The 19107-nt window shown below is 41.3% G+C and overlaps 1 protein-coding gene across 2 annotated transcripts in view; it reads left to right on the forward strand.

The window, feature by feature from the left end:
• Lhfpl3 (LHFPL tetraspan subfamily member 3) overlaps positions 1 to 17366 on the forward strand; it is a 554873-nt gene extending 537507 nt beyond the window's left edge. For both annotated transcript variants that reach the window (XM_031380099.1, XM_031380098.1), the window contains one exon: positions 15140 to 17366. Coding sequence is in view for 1 of the 2 variants with exons in the window: in XM_031380098.1 (XP_031235958.1) it covers positions 15140 to 15168 (29 nt within the window). In the remaining variant the exon portion in view is untranslated. The remainder of the gene's footprint in view (positions 1 to 15139) is intronic.
• The last annotated feature ends 1741 nt before the right edge of the window (positions 17367 to 19107 follow it).

Genomic DNA, 19107 nt, shown 5'->3' on the forward strand with positions numbered 1-19107 from the left:
GGGGAGGTAGTGTAATTAGCATTCGTAGCAGTTACAAGATAATCTCTGAAACATCTGTATGATGCTGAAGCTGCCGGGTTAATGAAGGGGCAGAAGCCCATGTTCTTTGCTGCTTCCAGGCCACTTCTCCCTTCAAACGTTCAGCAATCATCTGGGCTCTGTGTGCTATCTAGTTTTATGTCAACTTGACATAAAATGGAGTCATATTTTGGGAGAGGGAACTTCAACTATGCAAATGCTTCCACTAGATTGGCCTGTGGTGCATTTTCTCTCTGTCTTTCTTTCTTTCTTTCTTTCTTTTTTCTTTTTTTTTTTTTTTAGGTTTTTCGAGACAGGCTTTCTCTGTGTAGCCCTGACCGTACTGGAACTCACTCTGTAGACCAAGCTGGCCTTGAACTCAGAAATCCGCCTGCCTCTGCCTCCCAAGTGCTGGGATTAAAGGCATGCGCTGGTCCCCACCTCTGGGCACCTGGTCCTGGAGTGTAAAAGAAAGCAAACTGAGCAGACCATGGGGAGCCAGCTGGCTAGCAGCACCTCCATGGCTTATGCATCAGCCATGGCTTCCAGGTTCCTGTCCTGACTTCCTTTGAGGAGGGACTGTGATGTGGAAGTACCAACTGAAATAAACTTTCCTCTCCAACTCGTGTATGGTCATGTTGTTTACCACAGTAACAGGATCCCTGAGACGCCATCAGCTCTCCCTTTCTCGTCCTGCCCCCTTCAGTGTATTCATCTAATCTCATAGTTTTTCAGTCTGTTCAAGTAATGACTCCCAATTACGTGTCTCCAGTCCTAAGTCTCCCCTGAATTCGAGATCTCTCTGTCTAGTAGCCTACCTTATGTCTGTCCTCAGATATCTCACTTTCCAAAAGAAAAAGGACCAAAATCTTAGTAATCGTATGAGTCTCTCTTTCTCTTACTCTTCTCTCCCTTCCTCCCTTCTCCACCTCTCTTTCACACATTCACACACACACACACACACACACACACACACACTACTTATTAAACCTCTCACAAAATCCTACTGCCTGAGACTTAAACATTTAAAGCTGCAAACTCATACCAGCCCTGTCCTGCCTCGGCCTTCCAAGTGCAAAGCCATCACAAGCACGAGGCTTCCCACACAGCCTAAGCCAGCATCGTGAAGCTGACCCCTCACCACTACCAATTTGCTCAAAGCAGCAGCATCTCTCCTAGACCACTCCACTGCCTCTGTCCTTCCTGCCTTCCCCCTTCCCTGATACGGTCTGGCTGCCACATACTCCCATGGTGAGCCTTTCTCAAGACAGCGTACTCCTCCAAGCCACGCCCCACCCCTACCCCCGCGCTCTCCTCCAACCCCCTCTCCTCCAACCCCCACCTCCGCGCTCTCCTCCAACCCCCCCTCCGCGATCTCCTCCAACCCCCCTTCCTTGAAATCCAGTAGTTTCCCACTGCATTTACACTATGCGCACACACAATGCCCAAGATGCAACACTTGGAGCTGGGGGGTCGTGGGAGGGGGGATAGGGATGGAAAAGCAATTCAAAGCACAGTGCCTCGGTCCAAATGCCTTCCAGAATCTGTATGCCGACATTGACAGCTTTCTCTTTTCTCCTGCTTGCTAGCTTCATCCATGCCCCCGCCTTTGCCTTTGATGATGCCACATCTGGAAGGTGCCCAGCCCCCCACATCTAATGCCCTCACCTTCTATCCTCTTGTCTCAGTGTGTTTTCTTTATATCATGTTCAATTGCCTTATTATTACATATATTTGTTAGTGTTCTGCCAATTAGGATATGAACCGCATGAGAGCTAGGACTTAACTCTCTTCTGCCCACCACTGCATGCCTAGAACAGTACCTGCCCTGTTGTGGGCGCTCAGTTAATATCTGTTCAATGAATGGAGCAAAGCTAAGAGATGTAAGTGATGATGGCTATTGACTGGAAAGTTGTGTGAAAGTTCTATCAGGAACTGGAAAGAAGAGCAAAGCCACTGCCTGCTCTCTAGCTGCCCCATATGCTATTTTATGTCCTCATGCAGCATGCCCCCATTTGATTCTAACCAAGGGTCGTTCCAGAAATTCTGGACCTCCTCTTTGCACACATTAGGGGGAAAAAAGTTTTTTCACACTGTAAGTGCTGGAAATTATGCACTCAAAATTACCCAATCACAAACTTGGCTTTTACCCACTTACTGAACATAAAACAGCGCTAATGAGATTAGGCAATAGGAAGCTTTTCTGTTGCAAAATTATATTAATGGACTCATCTCCCAGGGTCTGAGCTGCTCTTGCTGAAAGTTAAACACATTCCAGAAATAGCATTACAACTCTCTCAGTCTTCCATGAGTCTCTGGGGTCAGGACAGGGAAGGCTGCTGATGCTCCATGGAGCAGCCCACTCGCTTTCCACACATGAGTGGATTTGGCTGACTCTGCATGGGGACTTCCTGTGCCTCAGAGAAAAGCCCTGGCATTTTCTCTGGTCATACCTGCTGTGCAGGCAGTCATTTCCTTCCACACATTACCACAGAGATGGCGTTAACCTACTCCCACTGCCATTTGTTGCACAGCACATAGCTCGAGGCAAGATGGCTCCTCACAGGAAATGGCTGAGATGAAGGCTAAGCACTGGTCTAGCTTGTCACACTAGAGCCTTATCAGCTGGGCATGGTGGCATATTCCTGTAATCCCAGTACTCTGGAGACTGAGGCAAAAAGATAATGGACATGGGTACCCCTGTAATCAGCTCTCAACCTAGAATTCCAGTAATTCAAATGAAAGACGCTCTTTAAGAAAGAAGTTCCAGAAAACTGAGGGGAGATGAGTATGAAAAGGCTCTTTCACTGCATCTGACAGAGGGACTCACCAAAGTTGGCTGGCCTACCTCCAGGCTCAGTGAAAGGAATAACAAATAATTATCAAAGGAATAAGATGAAGAGTGATTGATCAGGGCACCCAAAGTCATCCTGTTGCCTGCAAGCACACATGTAGCCTCCACACACATACATATACCACATGTAGCCTCCACACACATACATATACCACATGTAGCCTCCACACAATACATATACCACATGTAGCCTCCACACACATACATATACCACATGTAGCCTCCACACACATACATATACCACATGTACCCCACACACATATACATACACCACATGCACTCCACATGCATATACATACACCACACACACCACACACACCACACACACACACATATATATATACACCACATACACCACACACACACATATATACACCATGCACACACACATATGCACCACATGCATCCCACACACACATATATACACCACATGCTCCCCACAGCATTAAGGATATATTGGTTCTTGTCTCTGAAGCACACAATGTCAGTAAGGAAGACAGCCCTGTAAGTGATAGGGGTGTCAGGATACAGAGGAATCACTGTCGTATGTATGTATAATCATGTGTAGACATATGGAAGACACGCTTCTACTTCTTCTTCTTCTTCTTCTTCTTCTTCTTCTTCTTCTTCTTCTTCTTCTTCTTCTTCTTCTTCTTCTTCTTCCTCTTCTTCTTCCTCTTCTTCTTCTTCCTCTATTCTAGGTCTCTGGACTATCCAGTCTCTGATTCCTGGCCCTCTAGGAAGTGTCAGACTGGGCTCCCTTTCATGGTATGGGTCTCAAGCTGGAACATTTCTTAGTTAGCTACGCCCATAACCTTTACCCTAGCACATCTTGTAAGCAACACAAATTGTATGTCGAAGGTTTGTGGCTGGCTTGGAGGCCCAATCCCTCCACTGGAAGTCTTGCCTGGTTACTGGATGTGACCTGTTCAGACTCTGTATCCCCTGTTGCTAGGAGTCTTAGCTAGGGTCACCTTTATAGATTCTTGGGAGTTTCCATTGACCTGGATTTCTAGCTTATTCCAGAGATGCTTCCCAATTCCAGTTGTCTCTCCCAATATTCTCTCTCCATCTTCCTCACACCTGATCCCTCCTGTTCCCACACCCTCCCTCAGTCCACCAGTAATGTCTATTCTATTTCCCCTTCACAGTGAGATTCATGCATCCACTCTTGAGCCCTCCTTCTACTTAGCTTCTCTGAGTCTGTGGGTTGTAGCATGGTTATTCTTTACTTTACAGCTAATAGGCACTTATAAGTGAGTACATACCATGTTTGTGTTTCTGGGTCTGGATTACCTCACTCCAGATGATCTTTTCTACTTTCACCCATTTGCCTGCAAGTTTTATGATGTCATTGTTTTTAACAGCTAAGTAACATTCCATTGTATAAATATACCACATTTTCTTTGTCCAGTTTTCGGTTAAGGAACATCTAGGTTGTTTCCTGTTTCTGGCTATTTTGAATAAAGCTTCTATGAACAAAGTTGAGCAGTGTCCTTGTAGTAGGATAGAGCATCCATTAAGTATATGCCCAGGAGTGGCATAGCTAGGTCTTGAAGTAGATCCATCCCCACTTCTCTCGGAAACTGTCATATTGATTTCCATAGTGGCTATACAGTTTGCACTACCATCAGCAGTGATGTGATGAACAACAGATCTTTAAGTGCTTATCAGTCATTTCAGAATTCTCTGTTGAGAATTCTCTGTTTAAATCTGTGCCCCATTTTTTAAAATGAATTATGGATTCACTGATGTTTAGTTTCTTGAGTTCTTTATATATTTTGGATATCAGCACTTTGTCAAATAGGGAGTTGGTGGAGATCTTTTCCCTGATGGGTATCTGTAGGCTACCATTTTATCCTTTGACAATGTTCTTCACCTTATAAATGCTTTTCAGTTACATGAGGTTCCTTTAATTAATTGTCTTATTATTAAATGTATATATCCACAGATGATATGATAGTATACATAAGCAACCCCAAAAATTCTACTAGGAAACTTTTACAGCTGATAAGAAATGGTCAATAAAGTGGCCAGATACAAAATTAATTAAAAAAGAATCAGTAGTCCTCCTATACAAATGATAAATAGGCTGAGAAATTAATTTGACAATGTTCCTTATGTTTCTATTTTGTGAAATAATTTGAGGAGTATTGGTACTAGCTCTTCTTTAAAAGTTTCCTCACTAAAATCATCTGCCCTTGGGCTTTTTTTAATTGGGAGATCTTTAATGACTGCTTCTGTTTCCTTGGGGGGGTGCTATAGGTCTATTTAAATTGTTTATCTGATCTTTATTTAACTTTGATAAGTAGTATCTATTGAGAAACTTGTTCATTTCTTTTAGATTTTCCAATTTTGGGGTGTACGGGTTTTTGAAGTGTGACCTAATGACTCTTTGGACTTCCTCCATGTCTGTTGTTATGACCCCTTTTTCATTTCTAGTTTTATTAACTTGGATATTCTCTCTCTGCCTTTTAGGTAATTTGGATAAGAGTTTGTTTATCTTGTTGATTTTCTCAAAGAACCAGCTCTTTGTTTCATTGAATTTTTTATCTTGTTCCCTGTTTCTAATTTATTGATTTTAGTCAGGAGTTTGATCATGTCTACTCCCCTTGAGTGTGCTCTTTGTTCTACAGCTCTCCTGATTGCTGTTACATTGCTAGCACAAGAGCTCTCTAATTTCTTTATGAAGGCACTTAGTGCCTTCATCTTAGCACGGCTTTGATTGTGTCCCATAAGTTTGGGTATGCTGTGCCTTCATTTTCACTGAATTCTAGAAGTCTTTCATTTCTTTATTTTTCCTTTACCCAGTGGCCATTAAGTAGGTTCAGTTTCCACGAGTTTGTAGACTTTCTGCTGTTTCTGTTGTTGTTGAAGTCCAGCTCTAGTCTAAGGTGGTCTGATAAGATACAGGTGCTCATTTCAATTTCCTTGTAGCTGTCAAGGCTTTGTGACCAAATATATAGACAATGTTTTCCATGAGGTTCTGAGAAGAAGGTGTATTCCTTTGTGTTTGGGTGAAGTGTTCTGTTAGGTCCATTTGAGTCATTACATCTGTTAGTTCCATTATTTTTCTGTTTAATTTCTGTCTGAATGCCCTGTCCATTGGTGAACTCTTCCACTATTAATGTGTGGGGTTTGATGTGTGGTTTAAGCTTTAGTAATGTTTCTTTGATGAATGTGGGAACCCTTGTATTTAACGCACCAATGTTCAGAATTGAAGTGTCATCTTAGTGGATTTTTCCTTTGCTAAGTATGATGTGTTCTTCCTCATATATTTTTATTTATTTTGATTTGAAGTCCATTTTTTTATATATACTAGAATGGCTACACCAGCTGGCTTCTTGGGTTCATTTGCTTGAAAAAAAAAATCCGTTTTTTCAGCCCTTTACTCTGAGATAATATCTATCTTTGATGTTGATGTTTGTTTTTATATGCAGCAGAAGGATGGATTCTGTTTTCACATCCATTCTATTAGCTGTGTCTTTTTATTGGGCAATTGAGTCCACTGATATTGAGAGATATTTATGACCAATTATTAATTCTTGTTATTTTGATACTGATGGTGGTGGTGGTGGTAGGTGTGTGTTTTCCTTCTTTTGTTTTTGCTAGTGTATTATTTACTGTGTTTTCTTGGGTGTAGTTAACCTCCTTGGGTTGGATTTTTCCTTCTAGTCTCTTTTGTAGGGCTGGATTTGTAGATGAATATTATTTACATTTGGTTTTTGTTATGGAATATCTTGTTTTCTTCATCCATGGTGATTGAAAGTTTTCTGGGTACAGCAGTTTGGGCTCACCTCTGTGCTTTCTTAGAGTATGCAAGACATCTGTCCAGGCCCTTCTAGTTTTTAAAGTCTCTAATAAGAATTCAGGTATAGTTCTAGTAGGTCTGCTTTATGTGTTCCTTGGTCTTTTCTACTGCAGCTTTTGTCACACTTAGTGTTTTGATTATTACATAGCAGGAAGGGCTTTTTTTTCCAATCTTTTTGGTGTTCTGTAAACTTCCTGTATGCTTATATGCACCTCTTTCTTTAGGTTAGAAAAAATTTCTGGTATGATGTTGTTGAGAATATTTTCTGGACCTTCAAGTCAGAATCTTCTCATTCTTCTATTCCTATTATTCTTAGGTTTGGTTTTTTTCATAGTGTCCCAGACTTCCTGCATGTTTTGTGTTAGGAACTTTTAGATTGAACATTTTCTTTGACTGACGTATCAATTTCTTCTGTCGTATCTTCTATGTCTGAGATTCTCTCTTTATCTCTTATTCTCTGTTGGTGATGCTTGTGTCTGTAGTTCCTGTTGACTTACCTAGAGTTTCCGTCTCCAGGATTTCCTCTGTTTGTGTTTTCTATATTGCTTCTATTTTCTACTTTCAGGTCTTAAACAGTTTCAATCATTTCCTCCATCTGTTCGTTTGTATTTTCCCAGATTCCTTTAAGGAATTTATTCACTTCCTCTTTAAAGGCCTCTATTATCTTCATAAAGTTGGGTTTAAGATCATTTTCTTGTGCTTCAGCTGTGTTGAAATATCCAGGGCTTGCTGTAGCAGGTTAGCTGGCCTCTGGCATCCTTATGACAACCTTATTTGCTGACAGTGTTCTTACACTGGCCTCTAGTCATCTGGACTCAAAGTTATTATAGGTTTAGGTGCTGATTTCTGCATTTGTTAGATGGATTTTTTTTCCCTTTTTTCTGTTTCCTCTCTGGTCTTCCCACCTAAGTGGCAAGTCTTCAGGTCCAGTAGGTTTTCTCCATTAGGGTGTTTGTGGCCTATGTGACCTCTGGAGTTCTGAGTACCTGCTTGGTCTCTGGGCTCCCAAGTGTAGCATGGGCTCCAGTAAAGCAGAAGTCTTATGCTGGAGATGAGGGTTGGAATATCACGTCTGATTTTTCATAGCGCTGATTCTAGATATTGTTTTCTGAGATTTTTTTTAATCATAACTTTCCTATTGTATTCTGGGCTAAAATAAGCATTCTTTAGGAAAAAAACAAATTAATACTGAGTTTCAGTTCCATCACATTCTAGTCAGAATGACTATCATAAAAAAAAAAAAAAAAAAAAAAAAAAAAAAAAAAAAAACACAGATACTAGTTAAGATGTAGAAGAAAGGGAATAATTCTGTCCTACTGAGAATGTAAATTGAGCAGACACTATGGAAATCAAGGAAAACTTCAACAACTACTGAGAATGTAAATTGAGCAGACACTATGGAAATGAAGGAAAACTTCAACAATATGTAAAATTTCCATATTTCACAGCTGTTCCACTCCTTGACTTACACCCACACTGTGTTGACGACTATAAGACAACACAACACAGAGATACTCCAATGTTCATTGGTGCACTACCACTATTTACAACAGCTCCAAAATGGAGCCATGCTGGGAACCTTCCCAGCATCATAAGTATCAAGGTGGGACAAAGTATAGAGTTGGACAAAGGCCAAAGACTAATGATGTATGACCTTGTAACACTCTCTTACTGTTCTGGCGTCCAGGAGCTCAAGGCCTCTAGAAACTTAACTCTCTCTTACTGTTCTGTGCTGGTAAGTGCTGGTCTCTTACTCTGTAACTCTCCTACTATTTATCTTTAATAGTCACTGGTTGGGCTGGAGAGATGGCTCAGCTATTAAATGCTGACTGCTCTTCCAGAGATGCTGAATTCAATTCCCTGCAACCACATGGTGGCTCACAACCATCCGTAATAGGATCTCTTTTGGTGTGTCTAAAGACAGCTACAATGTACTCATATACATAAAATAAATTAATAAATCTTTGTTTTTTAAAAAAAAGTAACCCATTGTAAAACTCAGAAGAAACTAGAAGTCATTAAAACTATGAAAAAAAAGTAAGTGCTGGTTTCTTACTTTGTATCTCTGTTGCTTAAGGACCTCTGACTGGCCAAGCAAGAGGCTTGGACTTGTTAACTCTTCATGAACCAGGAAGAAAAGAGAAGAAAAGAGAAAATCTTTTACATAGGCAGTACACATAGACATGCATGCACTCATATACACACATACACACACACACATTCTCATCAACTCATAAGTGTTCATACATACTCACATACATACACATATACACACATATAGAGAGAGAGACAAACAGACATATACATATATGGACTGAGGGAGGGTGTGTGTGTAACAGCCAGTTTGCATTTGCTTTTATTTATACTTCTGAAAGATGGCCATTAACATGGTAATGTGTTTGTGTGTGGTTTAGACCACCAGATAGGATAGGCAAAGAGATTACAAAGACAGCAAGTGACTGCCTAATGCTCCGTGATGTAGGCATAGTGGGGCCCATTAGATCACCTGAACATACACTGAAAGCTGAAGTTTCAACACTCTCACCCTGCCTAGAGCCTGTCCTATGGGCATCATAGGGAGAGCCTTTTGACCTCCCTATATAAAAGATGGAGTAACTTCAGGTCAAACTGGACAGTGAACATCATCTAGACTCACAAATCTTCAACACATCCACCCAGCGTGCAAAGGGAAGGCCTATCAAGTACCTAAAACTATTGCCTCACTTTAACAGATTCTACAGACAGCCTTACTGTGGAGGAGGGGAAAAGAGAAAGGGAGCTCTCTGAGTTAACCCCTTCTTCTGAGCTACTTTGTGAAAAAGGTCACAGGAGAAAATGCAGTGCCTGGCATCGCATTACAGGACAGCCCCAATGGGACCCAGACCTGTCCCTCCCAGCAAAGGTCTCCACAGTAGCCAGAAGACCATCCAGTACCTACCCTGCCTGTGACAGGGTATGACATCAGGACATCAGGTTCAATGAAAACTAAGACACACACACAAAAAAAAATGTGACCATGAAAAGGGCAGGAAAAAAATAAGATTTTTAAAAAGATGAAGTTGATAAGGTGGCTTGGTAAGTAAAGGCTCTTAACTCCAAGCCTGACAGCTTGTGCTTTCAGCCCCCAGAACTCACATGGGAAAGGAGAGAACCAGCTCCCACAAGCTGCCCTCTGACTCCACACACATGCCATGGCATACACTGCCCCATACCCTCACAAACAAATGCTATCATTTTTAATTTTTAAAAAATGAGCCTTGGGAAAGAAAGATATATCACAGGAGTGGCTGGGGTGGGGTACACTCTTAGCCAGTTTCTTCAATTCTTAAGTATTTCTTCCATGCCTACCTATACGCACTGGGTAAAAGTTAGTCTTAAAAGCAGAAAAAAATCTTCTCATGTAGACCTAGGATGAGAGAGCACCCCACCATTTTGCTCCCTTGGCTCAGATCATTAGTGGGTAGAAAGGAAATTAAAGGAATTAGTAGTTCCAAAAGTTCTGGAACAGGAGGTATCTCAGACCTTCCAATTGCTGAAGGTTTTCCTTACCAGATTATCAAAGTTCCTGTGCATTTGACGAAAACCTTTATTGGTTTTGTTGTTGTTGTTGTTGTTGTTGTTGTTTTCTTTTATTTTGAGAAAGCTTCTCACTATGTGGCCTTGGCCTGCCTGGAACTCACATGTAGACAAAGCTGGCCTCACACACAGAGATCTGCTTGCCTCTGCCTCCAGAGTGCTAGGATTACAGTCATGTGCCACCTCAACAGATACATTTTGGGCACCTGTTGTACATCAAGTGCCTTACTAGGTTGGGATTTCAAAGATGAATAACTCATTCTCCTTCCCAGAGTTAAGTCTAATGCCTCCCTTCTTAGAGCATGGTACCTGACCACCAACATCAGCTTCAGCTGGGAGATTATTAGCACTCTGCAGTCCCAAGCCTGCTCCAGACCCACTGAGTCAAATCTGCAGGTTATACAAGAGACTCAGGTGATTCTCATGCATACTGGAGTATGAGAATTGCTGACTTAATTATGGAAAGAGATTCTTCTGCTTCTTGCTTTCCTTTATTTGTTCAGCGAGTGCTTAAAGCTCAGGCTGGCTTAGAGCTTGGGGATGGGAGCAGAGAAGCCCTTGAGAACAGATGCTAAGGGAAAAAGAAAACTTGTGAGATAGTTGCAAATCATAAGGGACTGCAATCCACCTCCCAGAGAGGCAGAGAATCTCAGGTTGCTGTCAGTAGTGGACACAGTTCCAAGCGGAATGGGAGAAAAATGGCAAAACATGTTTAGTCAATGAGAAAAAGCAGTTGGGATCACCCCCTTACTCATTTTCACAACTGGGAAACATTGGCCACTGCCCTAAAGAACCTGGCCTCTCTCATTACTCAGTCCCTGCCCCCTCATCACACTCCTAGCTGTCCTGACTGAGGGGACTCCAGACCCTACTTTTATAGCTTGGACAGGAACAATTGGCAGAAACCAACCCAGGAGACTTTTCAACATCAGTAAGCACATAGAAAATACAACAAAGGGTTGTTTAGATGATCTGGTCAGTGTGGCTACTGTCCTAAATGCTCCTCTCTTGGGCTGCGATTCAAATGACAGCTTCAGAAATGACCTGCAAAGAGCCTCCTGACAATGGAACATGGGCAACTCAGAGCCCATGACATGTTACAAGGTCAGACCCGACTAAACAAAGATCCGAAGCAGCATTGAATAACTTATTTATTCAGCCCTGCCCTGTACAAACCTGGGAGAATGTGACATCTGTTAAATTACCTCCCCTGATGGGAAATATCCATGGTGCATAAAAAAATGTTAGCAAAAATTTCGAAAAGGGCAAATGTTTTACCCAGGAGTGAAAACAGTGCAGACATACTGAAATCTCTAACATAATTCTGCAAACTGTCCTGATAGCTCATACTCGTAAGCCAGAAGGAGGTTGACTACAAGAAGAGGGTAAAGCCTTGCTTTTCATTACACCCTTCTGCCTGTGCGCTTCACAAATCTGTGTGAAGAGCCAGCTCTTGCCTGGCTTTCAGGTAGAAATGGCCCACTGTGCATGCCATGTAAGCAAGGCTAATAACATTTTAATATTCCCCAAGCCACGTGGCTTCCTGGTATGATGTGAGGAGTGTTTATGTTCTGAGCCCCAGTGGAAGCAATATTTTGGTTATTTTCAGCCTAGTGATCTACAGAACTGTCACATGCCCCACAGATGTCATTGGATGGTGGTGTCATACACCAGGAAGAAAAAAATACCAGGAAAAATACTAGGAAGAAAAAATACCTACCAGTGTCTAAGCAATCCAGACACAAGCCAACATCCTCAGAAAACCTTGTAAAGAAGCCTGCAGAGAGGAATGGGGCCAGGACCCAGGGTAGACAAAAACACCAAAAGTGGGGAAGTCCTTCCCTTGACTGACACAGTCAACATTTGAAATGTAGGCACCAAACTTGCTTTGTCCCAGTTGGAACCTAGCTCACTGGCTTCATGACATAATTTTCCCATTCCTTCCTCAGCTCCCCAATGATACCCTTGGTGAGGAGACCCAGTATCCATCAAAGGCAAGAAAAAATAGAAGAAGAAAACAGATCATTCAGGAGAGAAAACTTGAGTGATCAATAGTGAGTTTATAGTGAGGGGTCCAGTCAGAGATTTTACCGAGTGAAAACCACAGGTGTCCCAAGAAAAAGGAGAGCCAAAACTTGTTGACCAGTGCTCTGTCCTGACAGGGACATGATCCTGCCTTGGGATATAGGCCCAGATAGCAGGGAGATGAGCACAGCTGTTGTGAGATTAGCCACAGTTGTTCTGTCCCCACAAGAAGGCTCAGGATCTTCACAAAGTGATGGCTGCTCTGTGGGTAGCTCTCTTCTCCCCTAGGTATTAGCATCCTGCTCTGGGGGCTGAGCACAAGCCTTTCCAACACCCATTTCTCCCAGGGCAATCCACTGAGATTCAATCTAGCCCTGCACACAGCATTAGATGCCATGAGCATAAAGCCAATCTGGACAGCTTAGAGTTAAAGGAAAGGAAACAAATGGTCTCTGGCTCATGGTCATTCACAAATGACTCATAGAGAAGCTTGCTTCTCTAGAGTGTCTTTGAGACCATCAAAGGCATCTCCTTTCTCTTCTTCATCACACACAACTAGAGCCCTAGGCACTTGTGTGTGCCATCCTCTCGTCCATGTGACGCTTTTTACCTTTTGGGGAAAAAAGGAGTTCAAGACAGAATTTCTCTGTGTAGCCCTGGCTAACTGGAACTTACTCTGTAGACCAGGCTGGCCTCAAACCCAGAGATCTGCCTGTCTCTGCTTCCCAAGTGCTGGGATTAAAGGTGTGCCCCACTACCACCCAGCTACATTTTATTTTATGTGCATGGTTTTTAGTTTTGTTATTGTCTTGTTTTGTTTTTTGCCTGCATATACGTCTGTACATCACATGCATGCCTGATGCCCATAGAAACCAGAAGAGAGTATCAGGTCTCCTAAGACTAGTGTTTCAGGTGATTGTCCACTGCCATTGATGTGCAGGGAATCAAACCCTGGTGCTATGAAAGAGCAACCAATGTTCTAACTCGTGAGCCATCTCTCCAGCCCCAAGCACCCTCTTTTAAACACCTGTCCCTATATCATGATTCCCACGTTTCCTTTTCTGCCATCTTTGGCTAGCACACAGTCCAACTGGAAACCTTGGACATTCATCTGTGTGAACTTTAAATAGAAAGGTTTTCAAAGTAGGGCATTCAAACCTAACCTCTGGGCTCTGCTCAAGGTAGCACAGCAGGCCATCCAAGGTTCAGGACCCCCTACAGCACAGTAGAAGACCCATCATTCCTTGTATAGTCTTAACACTGTCTAGAGACAGTGTTCCCTCCTGTGGGGTTTCTGCCAGCATGGCTCATCTCACAAAATCATTACAGACAAATCACCATTATAACATGAACATATTTCAATTATCCTCTGTATGTTCTGGGCACATTAAAATAACTAAAATGTCTTGCTGAGGCAAGTTCATTAAGATCATAATGTGCCTGAGATGCTTTAAGTATGGCAGACGTCAGGGAGAAAGACCCGCAGATGATAACACAATCTTTCAGCAGCATTTCTAGCACTCAGAAACCAGAAGCTCATCTTGTGTCTTAAAGTACTGTGCTGCAAAACCAGGGAGCCTGTGGCCTTTTGGCCCAAGTCTGCCACACCACAGCTGGCTGGTCCATGGACCCAAACTCCCACTCTATAGAGTATATGTGAACCAAAGTCCATGATGACCATCCCAAGAAAGGGGCTAAGTGAGGGGTCTAGCTGTGGTAACACAAGTATAGTCTTTAGTTACTTAGAGAAACCATCTGCTCCCTGATATGTCCTAAAGAACAAAGATTCTTAGATGCAAAAAATGCCCATTGTTTATATTAGCAAATAAAAAAATGTACATCAGCTGGGTGTGAGGTGAATGTCCAAAATTCCAGAGCTCTAGAAACTGAGGCAAAATGATCCTAAGTTTGAAACCAGCCTGGGCTATACAGTGAGACTCAGTCTCAAAGACCAACACCTCTCAAGGTGAAAGAAATTATAATCTGCCTATACGTCTAGAAATATTGAAATAGTGGAGAATGGAATGTTGAGCATGGGTTGTAAAGGAATGAAAATAGAATGGAGTATTATACAGCCATTAGAATGAAAGTAGAATAGAATATTATACAGCCCCTGGAGTCTGGTACTAGTTATATAGACTGTTTAATTAATGTTTAAAGTGTTAAACAGTATCATCTGTGCCGTGATTCCAACTCTATTCAGTAAGTGTGCATTTGCATAAAAAATACAGAGAAACCTGGGAAGGAAATGGTTGGTATTTAAAGGCAATTGGATCTGTGAATGATTTGTACATACTCATTTTTTTTTTTTGCAACTGTCACAATGTCATGTAAAATAAATAAAACAGCAAAAGAAGGAAAATGATTGAGACATTTTCTATGTCAGGTTGGATCCAGGTGCTTGAGATGGCTCTACAAACTTCCCACTCCTTTAAAGCAAATCACATGGATATTTGCAACTTATGAAGCCCCTGGTTGACCAGATAGTTCTGTGTATAATGGGACAGACTGCTCAAAGTCTTTGGGTAATACATCCACAGTGCCTTTGAACTATTTGTTGGCATGAGAAGAGTATTTAGTTTTGAGGTACTGTCACATGTAGCCAGGGCTGGCCCAAAGCTCCCTATGAACCTACAGATGACCTTGAATTTCTAATCCTCCTTCTTCTACCTCCCAAGTACTAGGGTGACAGGCATGTCATCATTCCCATGCATGGTAAGCAAACCCTCTATGGAGTTGTAGGCCCAGTTGTGGTATTGTTGTCCCATAACTAATACATGAACCTCTTGCTGACAAAAGAAATGATGCGGTTTTTTTTCTCTTCCCCCAACCCTTTCTCTCTCTCCTCTCTACAGTTCTGTTAAGCCAATATTCTCTAGAATGAGCACAAAACAAGTCAAATAACAGCTAAACAAACAGCTTTGTACATCAGCACCAAGAAGGAAGATGCTTGGGAGAGATCAGAGTCAAGAGACGAATATGCACAAAACTAAAACATCCACTCTTCAAAGCACCTTCTGATTCTAGATCTGCAGAGGCTCGAGTGATTTATCTGGGAAGAGCTATGATCACGGCTTAAACACCAGCTCATTGGAAACTGTCCTTAGATAAGATCAGATAACATTCATGAAAATCATATTCAGGAAACAGTTTAAGAAAGAAGAATACAAATGTGCTAGAATTAACTTGTAAAATACATATGTATCGAGGTTTATAAGCTGTCCTTTTTAAATCAAACTGAAAACAAAACAAAACAAAACAAAAAAAAAGCTTTACACTTTCAATGCTATTAAATGAAATCAAAGGGCAGTTAGCTCTAGACTATTCCCATCCCAGTAGCCAAGAGGCTCATCCTTGGTCCCTCATTGCTACTGTCCACTCATGTCACTGTGCAATTAGTTACAACCACGTGGTTATTAAGATACTTAGCCCTTCAAACTTCTTACCCAGTATGTGTTCAGTTTAACCTGTCTGTACGACTTATCACGAAGAAAGTGTTTCTGCCATGTGCTATGACTCCATCAAACTATGAATCACAGGAAGTACATTGAGACATCGTAGGTTCCCAAGCACCATAGATTTCCCTGTCATTGACAAAACAGCATCAAGGAACAATATAGAACGTTTATTTTCACTTCGATGCTCTCTCATGTAATATATAGGCTGCTATCAAATAAACACTTTTTTAAATTCTCCCTAGTATATGCATAGGAATTTAGTATACTTTATAAATAGATATCTAAAATATGAGTTTTCTATTTCTTCATTCTGTATGTCACTAGAAATCCACATTCTCTATTTCCTTTACTGACATATACTCATCTTTGTTTTGTTAAAAGAAACTATTCCATTAAATCTACTTCTAAATGATAGTAAATGGTACTAACAAAATAAGTAAAAACTTAATAGCCTTAGAAGTAAATAACTATATACTTATATGTCAAAGGAACTTGATAGGAATAAGTTACCTTTTGTTTATTAATGTTGATTTTGAAAATTCTCACATTTTTTTCCCTTTTGGTTAACTGGTACTTGAAAGTAGTTACAACTAACCAGCTATCTTCAAGAGTCTTTTCCTCCCAGGATCCCCCAGCCGTTGCCCTCATAGCATGTCCTGCCTAGGTCCAACAACTGAGAAATACTTGACATTAAAATAGTTCTTCATACACAAGCTGAAGTGCATATAAAGAGGGCTCAATGCAAGCCAGCCCATTTCTATACCTGAGCAGAAAAAAAACGCACAAATAGAATGCCTGAACTCCAGGCTCAGGATTAGGTTAAATCGGCATCCCACCAGAGCATCAGCTGGAGGGTAACACGAGAATCAGGTTGCCCCCTCTTATGCTCCCATAAGACTATGCTCATATTTTTAGCCATGTTGTCACAAATCAAATGTTTCCAATGGCTAAAAGTACATTACAAATACACTTGAGTGCTCATGTAACTAAAACTCAGTTCACAGAAAGAAAATGCAGGCTTTCCCAAAGAACTAAATTAAAAGAATGTTAGCCTCTATAATTGTACTACTAGTCATCCTGGGGCTATTTGTTGCTTTAAGTAAAATTTGTACCAAGGCATTCAGAATATCCTACTTATTAAATTTAATTACACACAACTTTTTAAAAATTCACCTTTTATTTAAGGGGAGGCATCTCTATATCTACACTAAAATCAGAAGGTATTAGGTTCCTCTAATCCATGTAAATTATGATTCTGTCTGGGTCCTACATCATTAGCAGTAATGTTTCAAAAAAATAAAAGGTACTTCCTCTCCACTTGCAAATGCTTTTATGTTTTTGCCATAAAACCTAAGTGTAATTTAGCAAACCACAGAGCTGTGAAGATGGGTCATTGATGATAAACCATTTGTACATAGATAACACACATGTAAACCACTAAATGTTAAGTATAAGAAATATGTTTTTATCTTTAAAAAAAGACTCCTTTTCTCATTCTGTTCTATTATGTCCAAAAGTTGTGTGTAATTTTTTAAGGTCCAGGAAATGTAAAGAAATTTGTTGGAATATCTGATTTTCTGTAAAAAAATAAAAATAAAAATAAAATTTTGTTACATAAAAATAATATTTGGTGGTACATTCATTTTCCTTTTTTGCCCAGTGATCAAGTTTATTACTTATTTCTCTCACTGCTATGATCAAATATTTGACAAACAGCAACTTAAGGGTGAAAGGTTTTATTTTGGCTTACAGTTTAAGAAGGGCATAGTCACTCATGGACAGAAAGCCATGGCTGCTGGTGGTCACATTGTATCCAGTGGAGAGGCGGAGAGCAGAAAGGAAGTGGAACCACACTGCACAACCCCACAGCCTGTCCTCACAGCACACTTCCTCTCCCAAGACTCCTCCTCCTAAAGGTTCCACAAACTTCCAAATGGTGGCAACTGCTGCAGACTGAGCCTTTGAACACATGAGCCTGTGAGGAACATTTCAAATGCAACCCAGCACACCAGGGTGAGTTACTGGTTTGACTGAAATAACTGCCTTCAGAAACTGTCCTTGCATCCCATGATGCTGCCAATAACAGGTGCTGATTGGATATGTATGGGACATGATCATCTCCAAGGCCTCCCTCTTCTACCCAAATACAGGCATACCTCCACTGAGTCTAGTGAAATTGTCAACTAAGTAAGTACTGAGCTGCTCAATAGAGCAGCCAGCTCCTCTGCAACGCTTCACTCAGGGTGTATATCATCCAGTTGGTTTCAATCCCAGATTGAACCTATCCTATAAAACTCAGAACCTTGGGTTGGTTTTTTTTTTAATCTACAAAATGGATATAAATAATATCCAGTTACATAGTATTATTGTGAGAATATAAAATGATTCATAATGTTTCACTTGACATGTAGGAGATGATCAACCTATGTTCATTCCTTCTTTTCCTATTATATGTGACACACATGGGGGTAGGGAAAGCTGGAGAGATGGATCTGGGGTTAAGAGCATTGACTGCTCTTCCAGAGGGTCCAGTTCGGGTTCCCAACACCTACATGATAGCTCGCAGTCATCTGTAATTCCAGTTCCAAGGAACCAACATTTCCTTCTGGCCCCCACAAGCATCAGGTGAACAGGCATATATGTAGGCAGAACATCAAATAAAATACATATACATACACATAAAATAAACAAATCTTAAAACAAAAAAAGAAAGAAGGAAGGAAGGAAAGGAGGAAGGAAGGAAGGAAGGGAAGGAAAGAAGGAAAAAGGGAAAGAAAGCCAGGTGTGGTGGCATACATCTTTAAGCCCAGCACTTGGAATGCAGAAGGTAGGCATAGCTCTATGAGCTTGAGGCCAGTGTGTCTCCATCGGGAGTTCAGGCTAACCAGAGCTACATAGTGAGGCTCATACAGAAGCCCCACACATAAGGAGATTAATGAGACCAGCTAGGTTTGGACAATAACTGAAAAGCATGGAATAACAGAGCCCTGAAGAGCCAGGGTCCTGTCTGTCTAAAGGGGGTAAACAGCCAGTACTCACTCAATGCCAGTCATATGCACCAAGAGCTATTCTAAGCAGAAGAGAAGAGTAACCCCCTCCACAAACAAAGCCCCTGCTCTCACTGGTTTTGCATTCTGATAGAATTTAGAGAATAAACAACAAAGGTTGTCTCAAAGAAATGCCCTGAAAGAATCAAAACAGATAGAGCTGTATTTAAAGTGAGAGCTCTGAAGTGAGAACTCAGCACTGAGCTCTGAGGTGAGACCTTGGCATTGAGCTCTGTGGTGAGAACTCAACATTGAACAAAGAGAAAGAATGCCAGGCTGAACCCATGTCTAATGGCTCTAAGGCAGGACTAAACTCAG

The sequence above is a fragment of the Mastomys coucha genome, unplaced genomic scaffold (genome assembly GCF_008632895.1).
Source record: "Mastomys coucha isolate ucsf_1 unplaced genomic scaffold, UCSF_Mcou_1 pScaffold19, whole genome shotgun sequence".
Taxonomy (NCBI): Eukaryota; Metazoa; Chordata; class Mammalia; order Rodentia; family Muridae; genus Mastomys; species Mastomys coucha.